Below are 17,904 nucleotides of genomic sequence, written 5' to 3' on the forward strand. Positions count from 1 at the left end.
AGAGAACTCGTTTACATAAACTACAGAGGAAACTTGAAGATGGAGCATTTGTTCTTTGAAAAGCACCTGGTTCATCACTAATGGTATCAGTATTTTTCCTGCCCTCCAAATGATGCACATTGGTTTGGTTTTGCTTTCATTTTTCTAGTGACAGAATCCATGGCATTGGAAGCCATTTTGTCTCCTCCTGAAGGTATGGTTTGTTTAGTTTAGTTTTGTTCCATATGACAGCAGATTGCTTTTTAAGAAGTCCAGCCATTAGACTGTTCTTCCTCTGTGCTACCTGTCCATGCTGGGAGTCCAAGCAGACAACTTGTCCCATTTTCCCACACTCCTCCTTAGCCAGGCACACCGACATCATCTCTGGCAGAGAATGCACAGTGCTCAGCCCGAGGGTGAGCTTGTGTTGAGGAGCAAGCTGCTACTGCAGTTCCTGCCCCTCTGGCTTTTCTGCTGCCTTACTTTTTCTCCTCACTCTTGCCTGCCCCCTTCCCTCTCCCTCCCTCTTCTTTCTCCCTTCCCTTTTCCGTTTGGGTTTTGGTTTGATTCCCCCCCCCTTCAAGATGCTTTAGTTTACAGTCTCAATACCAAACCTTGCAAGTCTTGTACTCTTTCACAAAGAACAGGGACAAATGGGGAGGGGAAGGGAAGAGAAGCATGGAACTTTCCCTCCATTTGGAAGAGCCCTTCATTATGCAATAGAATACTGATGGGGCGAAGAAGTGTAACTGATGAGACAAGGGAGCACTGAGTTTTGGTGCTCCAGCAGCAGGAGGGGTGCAGTCGTGCTTTGAAGAAGGGGTACAATAGGTTGCTGTATGTGCCAAAACTGCTCACTCTTGCCTCTGGCTGCTCTCTCTTGTGAGATCTCAGTAGCACTGGAACGCAGAAAGACAAGAAAGGCCTCTTCCTTTTGAGAACCAGTTTCCAATGTTCCAACTCCCTGTTGATCCTTGATTAACCCCTTCCCAACTATGCCTAGCTCGAGTATTCTAAGGAAGAGATGTGGAAGTCCATTCGGGGCATGGTCTGAGTGGGGGCCATCACTTCAGCCCACTCTTCTGTTCAGACAACTAGCTGCCATTAGAGAGAACTGTGTCCAGATTACATGTTGAACTCTGGTAAGTAAGGCCCAGTGAGCATAGACAGTTGTTTAGGATGATGGGGGGGGCAGTTTAGCAACACTGTTTGGAGTGCACCCAATTTTCTGTTCTAAGTCATATTACACAATCTGCTGGCTTATGCTTGTAGGTCTCCCAGAACAGACCAACAGGGGATTCTTGTGAGCTAGAATAAAGCAGTCTTGTTCCCCCCCCCCCCCCATGTAATAGTGTTTAAAGCTAATTTTCAAAATGAAATAACCTAGTAAAAGCATTTCAAAACATGCTATGCTCAGTAACTCATGAGGCCTCTGAATGCATGAACTTCATTGTCTGGCTTAATTATCTCCAGTGTGAAAATCAGTACCTGTCTCTAAAATTTCTTTCATCTCAGCAATCTGAGTTAAGCTAACAGAAATGCTCCCGGCTTATTGCAGCATATTGATGTCTGTCTCTTTTACACTGATCTACAAATGTCAGTTGCAACACTATTGATCATCTATATTTGTCTTTTTAGGGCAGAATTTGCATTGCCAGTACATTGTTTAATGTTATATAAGTGAAATGTCCAATCCCCTGATGATTTGGGCACATGTGATGCTTTAGCAGTAGCACATGGATCATATTATTAGGATTTTGCTCTAAATTGTATATCTGTACAATATTTATTTGAAGGTTGAAAGGAGAACAGAGAGATTTATACAGAGCAGTTCCTCAGCATGAATATTATACTGCATACAAACATGGATAAAGATCTTAATGACATTAGCTTTGGACTATCATCTTCAAAGGAAGGACTCTTTTTCTTGGCAGGATCATATGGTGACATGTGGCTAGGAATATCTCTGGCACATTTGAAACATCCTGTGTTGCCAACCAGGGCAGAATGGCTAATGAAGGACTCGTGGCTTTCTAGTACAGTATTGCACTATGTTTTGGCCCAGATGATGCTTTACTAGGAATAAGGCCAAACCTAGAGAGAAAGATTAATTCCTGTTCCGGTCAGGATTTATGCAATAGATAATAAGATTGTTTCAGGTTCCATGGGTGTATAGAAAGGCTGCACTGTAGCATAACAGCAACAACAATCATCATCATCATCATCTTAGAACTGTAGAGTTGGAAGGGATCTAGGATAATCAAGTTTGGCCCTTGTCAAGGAGGCACAGTGAGGAATCAAATTCTCAACCTATGGCTCTGCAGCTGGGTATCTGAACCACTGCACTGTCTAGCAGTTCTTAATAATAATAAATAAATATGGACACAACCCTCATACACGGATTGAATGGCAGAGATTGAAGCAAAGTGTTAACTGCCCAGAGTAGTAAGTGGGGCAGTATAAAAGTTAAACAAAACAAGCTCACCTGTTATAATTCTGTAATTTTGACTGAATCATGATTTCATTTTTTTCAGCTTTCCCCCCTTGCAATTGGGCTTTGTACCTGAAATAACAAAAGCAAAATGCCACATCCAACAAATGGGGCGTTATAACCATGAATCCTTCTTCATCTTTGCAAAAATTATTGTTTCAAAATTTCAGCAAAATGTTGCCAGTTTCTCTATACCTTTGTGTTACACAACATATTAAGCAATGTTCTGTCAAACTGCTTGCATGAGAGGTGTTTTTGCTTTTCTGTGGTTAGCTGCACCCCTGTTCTCTTGCTACCTTGCAAACTCATCTAGGCTGAAACATGGCCTTTCTTACTCACCAATGCAGAGAGAACAGTTGGTTTTTCTGCCCTTTGAGATGACTAATTTAGGAGGTGCGATGGCTAGATAAAAACAAAGATTGTCATTGTTTGTTATTGTTCTTTTTTCACAGTAACAAATTGAGGAGTAGAAGCAGAACTGAATGTATAAAGATGAATGTATAATTTTATTTGCTAATTCAGTAATGTCTCAGTTTCAAATTGCATGATGTACTCTTCATTTTTGCTGTTATGGATCTAATGAGATATAAAAAGCTAAGTATAATACCAATTATAGAGCAGTGCATCATTATTTTTAGTTACTGCAGCAGGTGTCTTTATTGCCTATTGTTAGCATAGTTTTGGTCTCCCTCTCTCTTCTCCACTCCCCACCATCTTTGCAAGCCATCTGTTTTTACATACAGTATTGGAAATCTTCCCTGTAGCAGAATAACTGTCCTGGACAGGTAGCTTGCCCAGGAATAGGCTATGAGCAATTGTGCATTCATATGGTGCTGTCTCTAAACAGTTTTTCCTGATTTTTTTGTTCTTAAAAGAAGAATCTGCAGTGAATTTGAAGTGAATCTCAGATGCCTCCACAGATTTTACTAAGCAGCAGTTTCTAAATATTACAAGTCTTCAGCAACATAGGTGAGGATGTTGAAGGAAATATTTAATACAAAAGCTTCAGATCTCTGCATTTGTGTCCCCTCACATATACACATGCATATACACATTACGTATCTCTGAAAGCAGAGATGGCGGAAGCATAGTGGATATTAATTTACAGATACCAAAGATATAGATATCGCAAAGCATTTATTTCCCAGACATGATAAATACAAGATTCATTCCCATACAATTGCAAATGTGGCATTAATCTTGATAATTGAATTCCCCTAATTGGGAGGGGGGGGGAAATCCATGATGCAGTAGTCGTAAAAGGTCTTCAGTCAACTACTAGTGCTCAGTCCTTCTGTCCATCTATGTGCCTTTGCACCTGTCCATCTGTCTATCTGTTTGCGAACTGTCTCAGAAGTCTGCGAAAATATATGGAAAGTGTGCTTGTTGCAGGGACAAGGATGTTTTTAGCATCACTAGCAGTTGCTACAGGTGTTCTACTCTTGCCAGTGCAGAACACAGGCAGGCACCAGGAAATAAGTCAACAAGTGACAACTGCTAAACTTCTGAGAAAAAGACCAAGTGACCTTTAGTGAAATCATGCCCTTCAATGAATGTGTGTACATGGTAGAGTTTGCACAACAGCCACAAGACTTCATGTTCTCTCATGCCAAGGCCAGCTTTGCATTGACTCTACAAGTGTACACATCTGCTTGTTAAAGGGGAAATCATTCATAATTGTGTGGTCTTTCCCAATTTTGAGTAATTCTCCTCACTGATCAATTCCACATGCCCCCACCCAAATTTTGCAATGGGGTTCTGTCCCACTGCAAAAGATTTTAAGGGGTTTGGGAAGCTATGGAGGAGAAAGGATGTAGGAGATGTTCCTTCCATGACTCTCCATAAGCCAGCCTTTTTAAATAATCCGAGCCATTTTACCTTCCTCTTTGTTATACATATGATCACTTTTGCCCTCTCTGAAAATTAAAACTTCAGCATCCCATGGGTCATTAATTGCATGAGAATTATGGATTGGATTGAGTTCTATGCGTGCAAGTTTTTATACCCAGAGCTGTCAATTAGCTATTACAGAGCACCAGATGGGTATATGATCTTTCATATATCATAACAGTTGTGACCTTCTATAACTCTTATGGGATTATTGATTGAAAATAATGTTGTTGGCTTTTTTGTTAATTAATATTCAGGAGACTCCTCAACAGAAAATGTGGTTTTCATGATGTTTTAATTAATCAGTTCATGATTATTCTGGAGGGGGAGATAGAGTAATGAGATAACATATGCCCCTTTCAACAAATACCTTTGATTTTGTGAGTTTTGTTGAGAAGTATTATGACAGCAATTATTGTTCAGTGTTTGAGCATCAGGTGTGGGGAAGGAGAGATTAGATGTTGCTTGATGAGCACAAAGCATAGATTTTTACTTTTATAAGATCTATTTCTTTTTGAGTGTATCTGAATAGACAGGCAGCTGTCTGGCAAACAATGTTAAGTTGCTATATATACACCACTTTCCATAGAATTGTAGCCCCATAGTACTTTGTCTCTGGAACTGGAAGGTTGAATTGGTTTGATTTTGTGGTGGAGAGTGTTTATAAATCTTTCTGGAGTCAAGTAGCTCTCCATCTGCACACCACAGCATTAATTGGAAACCTTTGATCTTCACAAGCCATTAAATAATGTAGCTGATGAGTGAATTGTTATGAGGAAAAATGTCCATCAATTGCCAAGATTCAAGGCTTTTTTTGTCCTTCCAAAAACCTGTGTTCTAGGAATATCTTGATTTTACTCAAACTATACATGTTAATTTTTGTAATGGAAAAGAGGTTTTTTTGTCGGAGGGGGGTGGGGGGAAGCATCACTTGAGAAATGTCAGAAAATGAAAGCTGTCTTAATAAAGAGGTCCCAAAACAGGAGTTAATACAAGGAAAAGCTTCCTTAAATATTATGAATCAAGACTTCGGTCTTTGGTCTTTCTGTCACACATAAAGGAAATAGCTGTCAAGCTTATTGTGCTGTTACGTAGGTCAAGTCTGAGTCATATTGCTGCCTGACTGAAAAGACACTGCTGGCCTGTGGCCCTTTTGGCAGAGGAGGGATGGCAAACAGAAAAAAAAAACAAGAATCTGAATCAAAGTGTGTGTGTGTGTATTCTTTTCTTACCAGTAGCAGTTGTTAGGACATAGCATGTGACTGCACTTGCACTTTGGTCTCCTGTAACCAACGCAAAATGATGTCATCATTTCGTACTTGTGTTGGTTGCCACCTTCTCAGTTTCCTGTCATTGGAGGACTCCAAAAAGGCTTACATAACACTAATGCAGAGGAGGAGAGTTGAATTGAAACAATGTGCTTGCACAGTGTCGCCTTGCCTGAACTACCCTATTCTAACTCCTCCTAGGATGATCCAGACTGAAGCCCTGAAGCAATGCCTTCACTTTTCCTCAGAGTCTGGCCACACATCTCATCAAATGCTATGTACCTTCTCACTGAAATACACCATTAGCAATATAATACATAATACTTGACTCTCAGGCCATTTTTTTACTCCCAGCACCAACATTCAGACTAGAGAATATGTGTAGCATATATTTAGAAGAGGTGCTCCCTCAAGCTGTAAAAAGCCATTTGTTCATCACAGCACAATTTTCCCCCCAACATATCTTGCAGTAAGTACATTTTGTTTCATGACTGGAAGGAAAACTCTGTCTTAATGTGTAAGTCTGAACACTGAGTCATGTACATCTGAGAAAAACCCATTATCAGAAGGAAAATGAATTAATGAGATGCTGCATCTTTTTTAATGTCTAGTTTGAACATGAATTTAGTATCAGGAAGAGCAGCTGTACGGAATTATGTTCTGAAATACATTTTCTTCTTTGATTCCAAAGACTTCTTTCCGTGTATCTTGGTTGGCTGGTTGGTTAGTTGGCGGAATTCAATTCACATATAATCTTTCTGCATATAGCATCCAAGGCAACTAAACAGCAATGGCAACAATAAAAATTAAAACCATTTGTTAAGACTTAAAAACATTTTAATTAAGTTCATGTAAAAAAGCAGTCAGAGACCATGTGATTGTTTACTTTTGAGTAAACATACTCAAAAGAGATCTGCAGGTCAAAATCCCATCTGAATAAAAATATATTTACCTGTGAGCAGACTGACATCAGCAAAGAGGTTATGCAAGCAACTCTTGTTAGTATATTTGTAATATTAGCTTTTGCAAACACACACAGTTTAAACTGATTAATTTGGCACTTTTCTCCATTTGATTACTTTATCATCCTTATTAATGTGGTGTTTACTCCATTTGATTTAGAACAATGCACATTGGTTTCGATACAGGACATTTCAGGACATTGCACTCTGTTGTGAAAATTGATTAGTGTTATCTCTTGCTCTTTATTTTTTTAACAAATTGTTGATCCATAAAAGGATCTCTCTTCTTATTTTGACTGCTAAGGTTACTCGGGAGTCTTTTGTGAGGGGCTTGCATGGAACATTTTGGAAAATTTGACTGTATAATGGCTGAAATCCTGTTGCTTAGCGTAGTACTATTGTAACTACAGTAGGCCCACTAAATCAGTGGCAACTTGGTAAGTCAACTAAATACCCTTAATTCAAAACAACCTACTCTAGTCATGTCTTACTGTGCTTAACAATGGGATTTTGGTCAGTGTCTCCTGGGCTGTTCTTTTTCTACATGCTTTTTGAAATTATTAGAAGGATTTTAGAAAATGAATTCAGATTGTTTAAAATTGCTGTGAATGCTCATGGAAGATTTTTATAAAATACTTTTTTCTCCACGGGGTAATAATGTATTTCCTTGGGAAGCTATTAAGAGGAGCACTTGGAGTACTTCCAGAGGTTAAAAGCAATCAGTGCAAAGCTCAAAACAAACCTCGCATTACTGACATTCACACAAAAAGACTTGACCTTTTTCTAAATTCTCCCCCCCCAAAATCCCCAGAGCTTGCATGTGCTAGAACAAACCTGGGCAAAGTGCGGCCCGCAGGCCACATATGGCCCATGAGCCACTCCTGTCTGACCCGCCGGTCGCGGTTCCTCTCCGGCTTGCCAGTCACTGCTCCTGTCCGGCCCGCCTGTCGCCGCTGAGTGAGCCGACGCTCCAGCTCTGGTCACCCAGCATGGCAGTAAGCAAAACTCGCGAGATCCCAGCATTGGATCTCACGAGTTTTCACTGTTACTCTTGAACCATAGGCTGTGGAGTCTGTGGCTCAAGAGGCTCGATCCTTGCGCAGACGACGTGATGACGCATCACATCACCTGCGCGAGATAGAAGACAGTCAGAGAGGAAGGCCGCAGAGGAACGGAGGACAGGTAAGTTAGCTCAGTGTCGGGGGTTTTTTCTCCCCCCCAGTGAACGAATTACAACGGTCAGATAGTTAACTCTCTAAAAAATTTAGGGAGTTAACTATGTCAGCCTTGTAGTTCGTTCACCGCAGGGCCTCACCCAATGGGGCCTATTACTACCCACAAATTGGGGGCCTATTACTACCCACCTAATGGGGGCCTATTTTTAAGTAAAGTTGGTTCGGCCCCCGAACACAGTTCAGATTTTTCATGTGGCCCCCTACAGAAATTAATTGCCCACCCCTATGCTAGAACTATGACATCTCAGTGCAGCTTTAAAACAACAGGGGATTGGACTCGATGGCCTTATTGGCCCCTTCCAACTATATGATTCTACGAAGTAGCCATAAAACATTTATTTATAGAAACTGGGGAACCTGTGGTCTTCCACATGTCTTTGGACTCTAATGCTCCTCCCACCACTGACTTCACCGAAGTTCTGCAGGGCAACAGGTTCCCCAGCCTTATTTATAGAACAGACCCATCATTTCAAATATCTCTCACCAGAATCCTTTCCACAGCTTCTCTACCAAGAAGACACGGAAGTGTTTATTCCTTTAAATCATGTGTTTTCTGCTCCTATAGTATTCAAGGCAGCGAACAAATTAAAAAACAAACCAGATCTTATAAATAATGAGGCAGAGTCTAACAACCATCCAAAGAGAATCTGAAGAAACTTCAAAGTAGAAAAAGGTAATCTTGAAACACCAACATCTTCATTCGTGGAAAGTTCCTTGAAATAAAGTGGACTTGGCAGAGGAACCTTCCTTGCTGTTGGAGACAAGTGTAGAAAAGTTCAGTGTAGAAAAGATCTTGAGCAGATTCACATGATGCTTTTAACGCACCATCATCTTGCCTCATTTCACCAGATTTTATGGGGCTTCACATGTCATTGTTCTCCACTTGCAGCCTGTTCTTATTTTTCCACTGCTTCTTCCATAATTTTTCTTCCTGTGGGAGAATATTAAGGAGAAATAAAACACAATGTACAATACCTAATGTGAGATGCCCTGCATCTGGTAAAGCCACTGTCTTTTGCTGCCATCTACAGAAGGTCAGCTGAAACAGTGTCTCTGTCTTTTCCTGACTAGTATATTGTATAGGCAGGTTGTTGTTGAATAAGATGTTGTTATAGACATCCTTGTCAAAACCACTAGTGCTTTATAGAACTCCAGCCTCCTGAATTCTAGCTAGAATCATTCTGGAAGCCAGTGCAGCTCTTTTCAAAACACTGAGAGAGTTTTAAAAGAGGCTGGTATCAATAAAAAGTCTGGCTGCTATATTCCAGAAGTGTGTGGTTTCTGAACAGCTGACCAAAGTTGACACCATCCCTCCAAACTTATTATAATAACCTTCCCCCATCCCAAGTTTTAAATAAAAAATATATATTTTGGGGCTGCAACCTCAGGTGTTTGTATGGTGACTGGCATACACACAGAGGAAAGAAGCCTTATTTCTTTAAGGAGTAAAACCTACTGAGATATGATTTGGAGAAGAATAAACACTGGGGTGGAGAGGAAATGATTAAGCATCTCTCCTTCCACTAGTTCTCCATCCAAATCTCTTTTTGTTTTAACATTCCAAGGGAAAAAGAAACACACGACCAATAGAAATAGACAACCATAGTCCCAGAATCCAGTCCTTCTTCTGAATTTTCATTGGTTTCTGGTTGTACCACCATAATGCAAAACCCACATGGATCACCTTTCTTTCTGTATAAGATAGATATGTTAAGAGGAGTGCAGACTGCTGCCCATTCCTGGTCATAAATCTTTCTCAATCCATGTCAGCTTTCCAGTCTAATAGAGCAGATCCACACACCTCAGCCCACATGAGAGGATCCCTCCATGAAACCAAAGCGCAGAGCCTCGTTCTCTTTCTGTGCTTCATAAAGCTAAGAGGGAAGCTGTCAACTCAACTCTTTTGAAGAGTCTGTTTCTTCACTAGGGGCATTTTATTTGGATTCAGCAGCTGTGCCCCTAAATTTGCCATCAAAAGGAGTATTACCTCTGTCTGCATGCACTGACACAGCAGCCTGCATTATGGTCTTTGGGAGACAACGGCTGCAGTCATCCTTCCAGGGCACCAGTCCGTCTTGATGCACTAACCAGCTAAAAAGAGAAAGGCAGAGAAAATGCCTACCTCTAACATTTGAAAAACAAAAACATAGCTATAGCTATATCTGAGCATTGGATTCCCAGTGTGGTGTAGTGGATAGAGTGATGGGCGAGGGCTCTGGAAAACAGAGTTCAAATCCTCAGTTGGTCATGGAAACACACTAGGATGGGGTTATAACTGGTAAAAGCACTCCTTAAATATCTCACTTATCTTGATACCTCTATTAGGGTCGCTATAAATCAGTTCCGACTTGACAGCACAGAACTCACATATCTGGGCAACAGCCTGTTTAATCCAGCAGTGTCCCCACCAACTAACCAAATGCCACCGTGGACGTGCAAACAAGAGAAGCAGACATAAAGCATCTCCTGTTGCTCATCCACAGCATCTAGCAATCTGAGCTTACTGCCTTAGTACACAGAGGTTCCACCTTTAGCTGTTGTGGCTAATGACGACTCATAGATATCTCTTCTGCCATCAGCGACTCTATCTGCTTTAGATTATAGTTCTGTCTTTAACTTTGAAGCCACCTTCAGATTGATTCTGCTACACTTGATTACTGTACTGTTGCTGAACTGGAGGCTTCAGCATTCCCCCCCCCCCCAGCTCATTTCTTCTCTTAAATTCACAGAGGCACATAGAGTGGCTTAACAAAGGATGGAAAAACACTTCACTGGCACCTATGCTCACACTTTTAGGAGCCCCCATATGTGGGAGAAGTGCATTGGGAAAAGCTAGAGGAATACTTACATCATCTCTATTTCCCTAAGCTGGACCTGTATATTTAATGATTCCGCTGCATAACGTGAACATTCAAGTGTGCTGAAGAGCAATGACACCTTTTAGCCATGTGGTGGAATTCATCTACCCTTTAGCTAGAACTGTCAGGATTAAGAAGCGCATGAAGATGGAAATTGGAAGCTGCATGACGAGTCTCATAAGGACTTGGGAGTAAGATTCAATGCACACAATTCTCCTGCCTTGTTTTTCAGCAGGGTGTGCTTGTACAACGTTTCCTTTCCTGGTATGAAGCCCCAGGAAGATCTGGATAGGCAAAGCTCTTCTTAACTTTCAGTCCCTCACCCTGAATGCAGGAAAGAGGAAGACCCTACTAAAGCAATTTAAAATCTTAAATGCTTTCCTCTGAACCTCCCCCCCCCCAATCAATCAATGGCTCCTCGTCTTGGATAATTGCTTCATTTCTTAGGGCTGCAATGACTTTGTGGGTCAGTGAAGTTTGCTACCCACGTGTAATGAAGTACGACACACCTCGTGCATGTCCTGAGAAAAGTGGATGGCTAAAAACTAATTATTCTCCATCTCTTTACGTTCTCAAAAAATTTGGAAAGTTCACCTTGTTGCAAACAGAGAGATGGGAAACCCTAGAGGATGCTTCAGGCAAGCTGAAATGGCCTGGGGTTAGGTTGAATATTTTAATTGCATGTCTCGGTCTATATCACTTAATATATTTTGACTGTGCTACAGAGGAAAGCCTGGTTTACACCTGGAAGGGGCTTTGGGCAGGGCTGGGATGGGATGGTCTGCCAATGCTGTTACTAGAAACATTTAAGGAGAATTTGGAGAGAGCAACCCTTTATGTACTTATGAGCGCTTCCTACAGAAGAGTGCCTCTTGGCATGTGCAGAGTGCCTTGTCGTCAATACTGAGAGAAGGCAACCAGCCTCCCCCCACACCTCTGCTTTTGTAAGGGGCCAGCATAGGCGCAGAGGTGGTACCTGCTCAATAAATCCACCCATCATCTTTTAAGTAACAAGCCACCCATAGCAGGGTCTGTGCGTCTTCTCTCCCGGTGGAGGAATTTCCGCAGCTCGCTCCAGAGACTGCCTGGGGAAGCCGGGCGAGGAAGGGCTGGCCACGCGGTGACCACTCCTCCGGGGCGCGGGAGTGGGGGAGAAGGCGAAGGGCGCGCGGGGGCTCCCCGGGCTCTCGACGGCGCCCCCCCCACCGCCCCTCCCCCGCCCGCAAACGAAAGTGATCCAAAAAGGCTGCGAATTCCTTCGCAAACGCGGCGCGCCATTTCAATGGGAAGCGCCTAGCGAGCCACCAAGCCCACCCCCCCCCCCCCATTTTACCTACCTCCGGCTGGCTGAGGCGCAGGGTGGCGGCGGCGGCCGGCCGGGGGGGGGGGAGGAGGAGAGAGCCTCTGGCGATGTAGTTGAGCCGAGTGGTAGCCCAACGAAGAGTGACGGGGTGTGTGTGTGTAGGGGGGGGGAGAGAGTGCATGTGCTACGGCATGCTGCAGGCGCCCCTCGCTCGCCTCCCTTGCCTCCTTCTTTCCCTCCCACCGTCTCCTGGCTGCCGCGGCTCTCTCCAGTCTCGCCTGACGCAGCCCGGTCGAAAACAGCGCCGAGAGACCCCCCCCCCCCGCCGCCGCCGGTGGAACGAGCGCTACCGAGGGGGGCACCCTTAAAAAGATGCTGTCGCCGCGTCCTCTCCGCCTCGTCGCGTAGCTCCCTCAGCAGCGCCCTGATCTCGCCCCGCCAAGCAGCAAAGAGGCGCCGCTCGGACGACGCGAGCCCCGCTGGAAGCGCGCGTTAAAAAAGGGCTCCGCGGCGCGGTTGGCGGCAGCGCCCGCGAGAGCAAAAGCTGCAGCAACGGCGGCGGCGGCGGCAGGTCGATCGGGGGAGCAATTGGCAAAGTTGGCTTGAAGTGGGACAAGCGGCACGCGGAGGCGGAGGCGGAGGAGGCGGAGGCTACTTTGTGGGGCGGGCGAGCGGGCGGGGGGGAAAGTTGCAACCAGCCGAGAGGGGGGCGCAGGCAGGAGACCCGGGGTGGTGGTGGTGGTGGTGGAGGCGGCAGCGGTGGTGGTGGTGGAGGAGGTGGTGGTGGTCGTGGTGGTGGTTAAGAATGGGGACGCTGCGGGATTTACAATACGCCTTGCAAGAGAAGATCGAGGAGCTGAGGCAACGGGATGCCCTCATTGACGAGCTGGAGTTGGAGCTGGACCAGAAAGACGAACTGATCCAGAAGCTGCAGAACGAACTGGACAAGTACCGCTCCGTGATTCGGCCCGCCACCCAACAGGCGCAGCAGCAAAGCACCACCACCTTGCAAGGCGAGCAGAGGACCAAGAGGCAGGCCATTTCCGCCGAGCCCACCGCTTTTGATATCCAGGACCTCAGCCATGTCACCCTGCCTTTCTACCCTAAGAGCCCACAGTAAGCCGAGGGGTTAAGCGTTGTGTCCGTGTGGCGTCCCTGTGGTGTGCTCGCGCTCCCCTTGTATTTGTCTCTTTTGTCGCCCATCCGCGCTCGCCTTGTGGATCCTTGTGCGCCGCCTTCTGCTTTCCATCGCTTTTTCTTCTCATCTACAGAAATTTCGCCCCCTCCCCTCACATGTTTTGTCTTCCTTATGTCCTCCTAGCCCTAAACTCTTCTCTCTTTGGGGCTGCCTATATTTCCAAATCCACCTTCAGCTGCACCATAGACATTCTTCCGTGTCGTTTTCAGATGACAACGTTCTCCAGTCCTTAAAAAAAGAGAGTTCCTAGAGTGTGAAAATGTGTGGGTTGCCCCCTCTCATTCTATCCCTCCTTCCCCCCCCCCCGCCCCGTCAAATTAACAGAGCAGTAACAGCCTTCTCAGACGGTCTCCTCCAGTGTGGTATGTTTTTCTGTCTGAGATTCTGTTTTTGCTGTGGCTTCTGCCCTGAATTTAACTAGCAACTCGTGTCTGAACTGTGTGAACAGTATTCCCTGACATAAGGATGGGGGGAAAGTGCACTAATTCCATCCACTAGGTATTTATTTACTTAAACAGAAGAAGGTGTTGTTGCTAACCTGGATTCCTCTCTCTCTCTCTCTCTCTCTCTCTCTCTCTCTCTCTCTCTGCACCAGGCAAATAAAATTATTTTGAGGATTTTCTTTTATCATTCATACAACATTTTAAGAGAGAGAGAGAGAAGGTGGTCTGGAGTGATTAATCTGTGGCATGTATCATGACTTAGTAGCTTTTTACAAAACTGCTTTGCACCATAAAAAATTAAAGAAAAACCTGCAATGCTGGCTGCTACGGAGCTGGTGTATATGTGTACCAGTTAGAGTTGTTCCACTCAGCCACGTCCCCCTTTCATTTCCCAGTGAGAACAGAAAGATTTGTACAAGCCCTTCCCTTCTGTGCCATGTCAAAATCTGAAGGAGCAGTTTTGCCTTTGTCCACCTCAGGACACAGAAGTTTCTCCTTTCATTTTGGGGAAGAGTTTTGCTTTTCTTTGATCCCTTAGACCTCCTGTCACCCTCAAGCGGTTCCTCTGGTCCTTGGTAGTAGAAGGCTTTGGATCTCCTTACTCTTTTATCCCAAGCTTTGTCTGCCAGTCCTTAGGTCTTTCATTGTGTGTGAGAAAGGGCTGTAAGGTAGAAGAGGAGGTACAGAAGCAGAGCAGGCTGGAGTTTAAATTTGCAGAGCAAAACAAAAAAATTGCCCGGGGCCAAATCTGCTTGTGTCTCAGCAGTCTTGCCTATTACTCCTAGATGTATATAGAGAGAAGCTTGTTGTGATTGTTGGTTGTGTGAGAGAAGGGCACTCTGCATACACTTTGCAGTTCTTTCATTTATTACTGACACACATAGCAGAAATTCTTCTTTAGCATGCAAAATGTGTGCTGTGACAGCCCCATTCTGTGCAGCAATTTGTGGAACACAGGACACTTGGGGAGATCTTTCTATCCTTCCTGGCTGTCCTGCTGACTGGGAAAGAGAGAGAGAGAGAGAGAGAGAGAGAGAGAACGCGCTTGGATGTGTGCTACCCATGTTTGTCCTCATGAGCTTGCAGGATAGTCTTTCCCTCTTTCTCCTGCACATCATTTTGGCATCCCTAGGGTGCAGCATCACCAGTGCAGGACTTCTTTCTTTGCCATCATCGCTTCTTCCTCGCATCTCTCAGTCTCTGCTGAGAAGTCTAGTCCACTTCACAGCTCATCAAGCCTACTGAGGCAGTCCAACTGACAAGGCTTTTTAGGGAGGGGAATGGAGGAGGAGTCTGCTTGCTCTTTCTGACAGACAGAGTGAGAACTTAAGCGGTGTAACCGCTGCAGAGTGCGAGCCTGCTTTACTAGATTAGGAAAAAACAATCCAGACTGTGCTTGAAAAGAAGGAAGCTGTGTGAGTTGCAACAGTAGTCAGGTGCCGTGGATGTAGTTGCTCTGAGAAGACAGACTGTGTGATCCTATGCATGTTTAGTCAGCTGTAAGTCCAGCTGAGTTCCATGGAGATTATTCCAAGAGAAGGTTATTTAAAAACCCACAGTGCCCTTAAGTAGATCTGGACACATGGTGACTCTTGTCAGGGATTTCTAGGTATAGAGTACTCAGAAGTGGTTTACCATTCCCTTCTTTGGGGGATGCCCTGGGATTATGCAGCTTACCCAAGGCTACTCCAGCTGGCTCTTCTTGTGGGATGCACAGTGGGGAACTAGTCAGATACCTAACCCACCGAGCTAGCCAGTGATGTAAAATGCAGTGAATTCAATTTGACTTACCTCTGAGAAAATGTGGTCATGAAAATGTGCAATACTGAAGGGTCGAGGAAACAGTTACTAGTATACTTGAACATACAAGGTGCTTTTTAGATTTCTCCTAAAATCTCTGTTGATCGTGGGAGAGGGAGGTTGTTCCTTGAGCCCGAAAACATTCATTTACCAAACAAAATTTTATATAGCATGAGCTCTAGTTCTCAACTAGAGCAGGGGGCTGGATGTCATGGCCAACTCAATGATTTTATGATTCTGTGTTTTGGTGTACTGTAATCAATTAATCCCGGAGTATGTGTTCTTAATATACAGCACACATACAAAACCATACCTTTTCGTAATCATACCTTTGAGTAAATAAATAGATCAATCCAGGATTGTACCACAATAACTTGGTCCTTCTTTTCCATACATGCAGTCATAAAAATGATTGTGCTACTCTAGACAGAGATCCAAATAGAAAGTTAGAGAAATCCATCCAATGTGCAGTACAGACTACTAAATGTAGCAGAGGACAGAAGACACACTAAATGGTCTTGAGATTTCAACTCTGTATTATTCTTGCAGATGTCCGTGATGGTATCAAAAATGAGAGTTTTTTTAAAAAATTATGCTGCAGTCACACAATATTATGTTAAAGTTCACATGTGAGTTTATATTCTCCCTGGCCCTCCATCTTTTACACATATGTAAACACATTTCAATCATTTTCATTCTGGATGTTAAAGTCCTCCAACAAAAGTTTCAAAAAGATTCCCAGATTTAAGAACTTGCCCTCAGTTTGCAGCAAGAGCTCACTGTTTAGAAAGGCAGTTATTAAATCACTCCACCATTGCCATGTTGCTGCTTAATAATGTGAATAATCTCTTCCATTAGCTTTCGAGGTAAATTAAGTCAATCTGGATGTATACTAGAGGGATCAAACAATGGGCCTGCCACATGGTCAGCTGGAAAGTGCATTAAACTGTCTTACATATTTAGTGTTTTTTTAATGAGGATAATCCCATATTAGGATTCTCAAAGAGCCTGAAATAAACAATGCTCTTAAATTGTCAGTATGCATAATAAAGAGCCACATAGCTGAAGAAACAAAACAAAACAAAGTGCTTTTTTTTTCTTTCCCTTTGGTATAATGTTCTACTGAGAGTGCGCAATACATAAACGCCTTTTAAAACAAATCCCCCAGTTTACATTTTTTTTCCACTGAGACCTGAAACTCACGAAGTATACAGCACCATAAATGCTTTATCACTATTTCTGAGAATACCTGGGCAATGAAGCTCAGAGAATGGAGTAAAAAATCATTTTGTTTTGCATCTCTGCAGTTTTAGGATTATTATTTATTTCATTTATTTTTTATATATAGTACTCCTGTACTAGCTCTTTCTTTCTTCAAATGTGACAAAATGACTTCCTTGTATGCCTAATGGCTACTGTTCTGATGAGGGGAAGAGTACTCCAGAGAATGCAAAAAATGTATAACATTTGTTGGCTTGTTTCTAAAACATTCCACCTCTGTTATAAATCCAGTAAACTGACAAAAGTGTCAATTAACTGGATTTACTGTCAGTTGTATTTAGGACCACATAGAAGAGAACCTAGAATTTTTTTCTCTTGGAGTGGATTAGGAGGCAGAATTCATCTCCGGCCTCTTACAGAAGCCAAATAACATGCCATATCGTATCAGGTTTGGACACAATACACAGGAAGTTGCTTTAAGTTGGTAGTTCTAAACCTCTGACCTTCTATATATTTGGAAGCTCATGTCCTAGAATCTCTGACAGTTGGCAGTGTTGGCTTGGGCTTTAAGAAACAGAAGCCTTTAACATTTGCGGGGCAAAAAGTTGAGAGCTACTGCTTTATACAGCTGGCTGGATTGAATTCTCCAGAGTGTTGGTGATCACTTGCTACCTGTTTCTTTTACCAGGAGCTACAGGGAGTTAAACTTGAGAATCTTCTTCATGCAAAGCATATCGTATGCCCCCCCTTGCAGATGACAACCTTCTGGATTTATGAGTTGCTTCATAGTAATAAATAATTGAGCAATAAAATTTAAGGTACCACAGGATGAAAGAGAGGCTGTGACAAAGTGCTGAAAGAGTGAGGAGGAAATAAAACACCAGCCATAAAACAAATTCCTGGGGGAGATCTTGTTATCAGCAGCTTAGAGAGTAAGGAGGAACAGAAATCTGGGGAGTGAATGGACACACCATGTCTTACGTTCCTCAGAACTAGAAGAGAAATCAGAAAGATCTATTATGACAGACAGGAAAAGCTTAAAGACAGAACACAAGGCCCATTTGTGGGATTGCCTTGACAATTCCTCATATCCTTTCTGTGGTTTTTTAAACATCTTGAAGAGAGAGGGGAAACTTTCAGTATTTTTTCCTATTGTGCTCCCTCACCTGTTCAGAAAGGATACATTGAGAAGACAGTTATAATAAATCTTGTTTTGAAGCTTTGAAATAAATTTGAGAAAAATCATCTGTTCTCTT

At 43.3% G+C, this 17,904-nt stretch overlaps 1 protein-coding gene and 1 long non-coding RNA gene across 4 annotated transcripts in view; one reads left to right on the forward strand and one right to left on the reverse strand.

The window, feature by feature from the left end:
- Positions 1-17,904, forward strand: part of PRKG1 (protein kinase cGMP-dependent 1) — an 833,788-nt gene that overhangs the window by 80,889 nt on the left and 734,995 nt on the right. For 2 of the 3 annotated variants that reach the window (XM_072995265.2, XM_072995267.2), the window contains exon 1: positions 12,742-13,102. The exons of the other annotated variant lie outside the window; for it this stretch is intronic. In XM_072995265.2, coding sequence (XP_072851366.1) covers positions 12,792-13,102 — 311 coding nt within the window. In that variant the 5' untranslated portion in view covers positions 12,742-12,791. Of the gene's footprint in view, positions 1-12,741; positions 13,103-17,904 lie in introns of those variants that run through there. 3 annotated transcript variants of the gene reach the window in all.
- LOC110083119 (uncharacterized) lies at positions 6,207-12,710 on the reverse strand. Its single transcript, XR_002301229.3, has 3 exons — positions 12,021-12,710; positions 9,813-9,916; positions 6,207-8,756 (listed from the first exon to the last, which is right to left on the reverse strand). It is a non-coding gene; the product is annotated as an uncharacterized LOC110083119 (long non-coding RNA).

Source organism: Pogona vitticeps, chromosome 3 (genome assembly GCF_051106095.1).
Source record: "Pogona vitticeps strain Pit_001003342236 chromosome 3, PviZW2.1, whole genome shotgun sequence".
In the NCBI taxonomy this organism is placed as follows: Eukaryota; Metazoa; Chordata; class Lepidosauria; order Squamata; family Agamidae; genus Pogona; species Pogona vitticeps.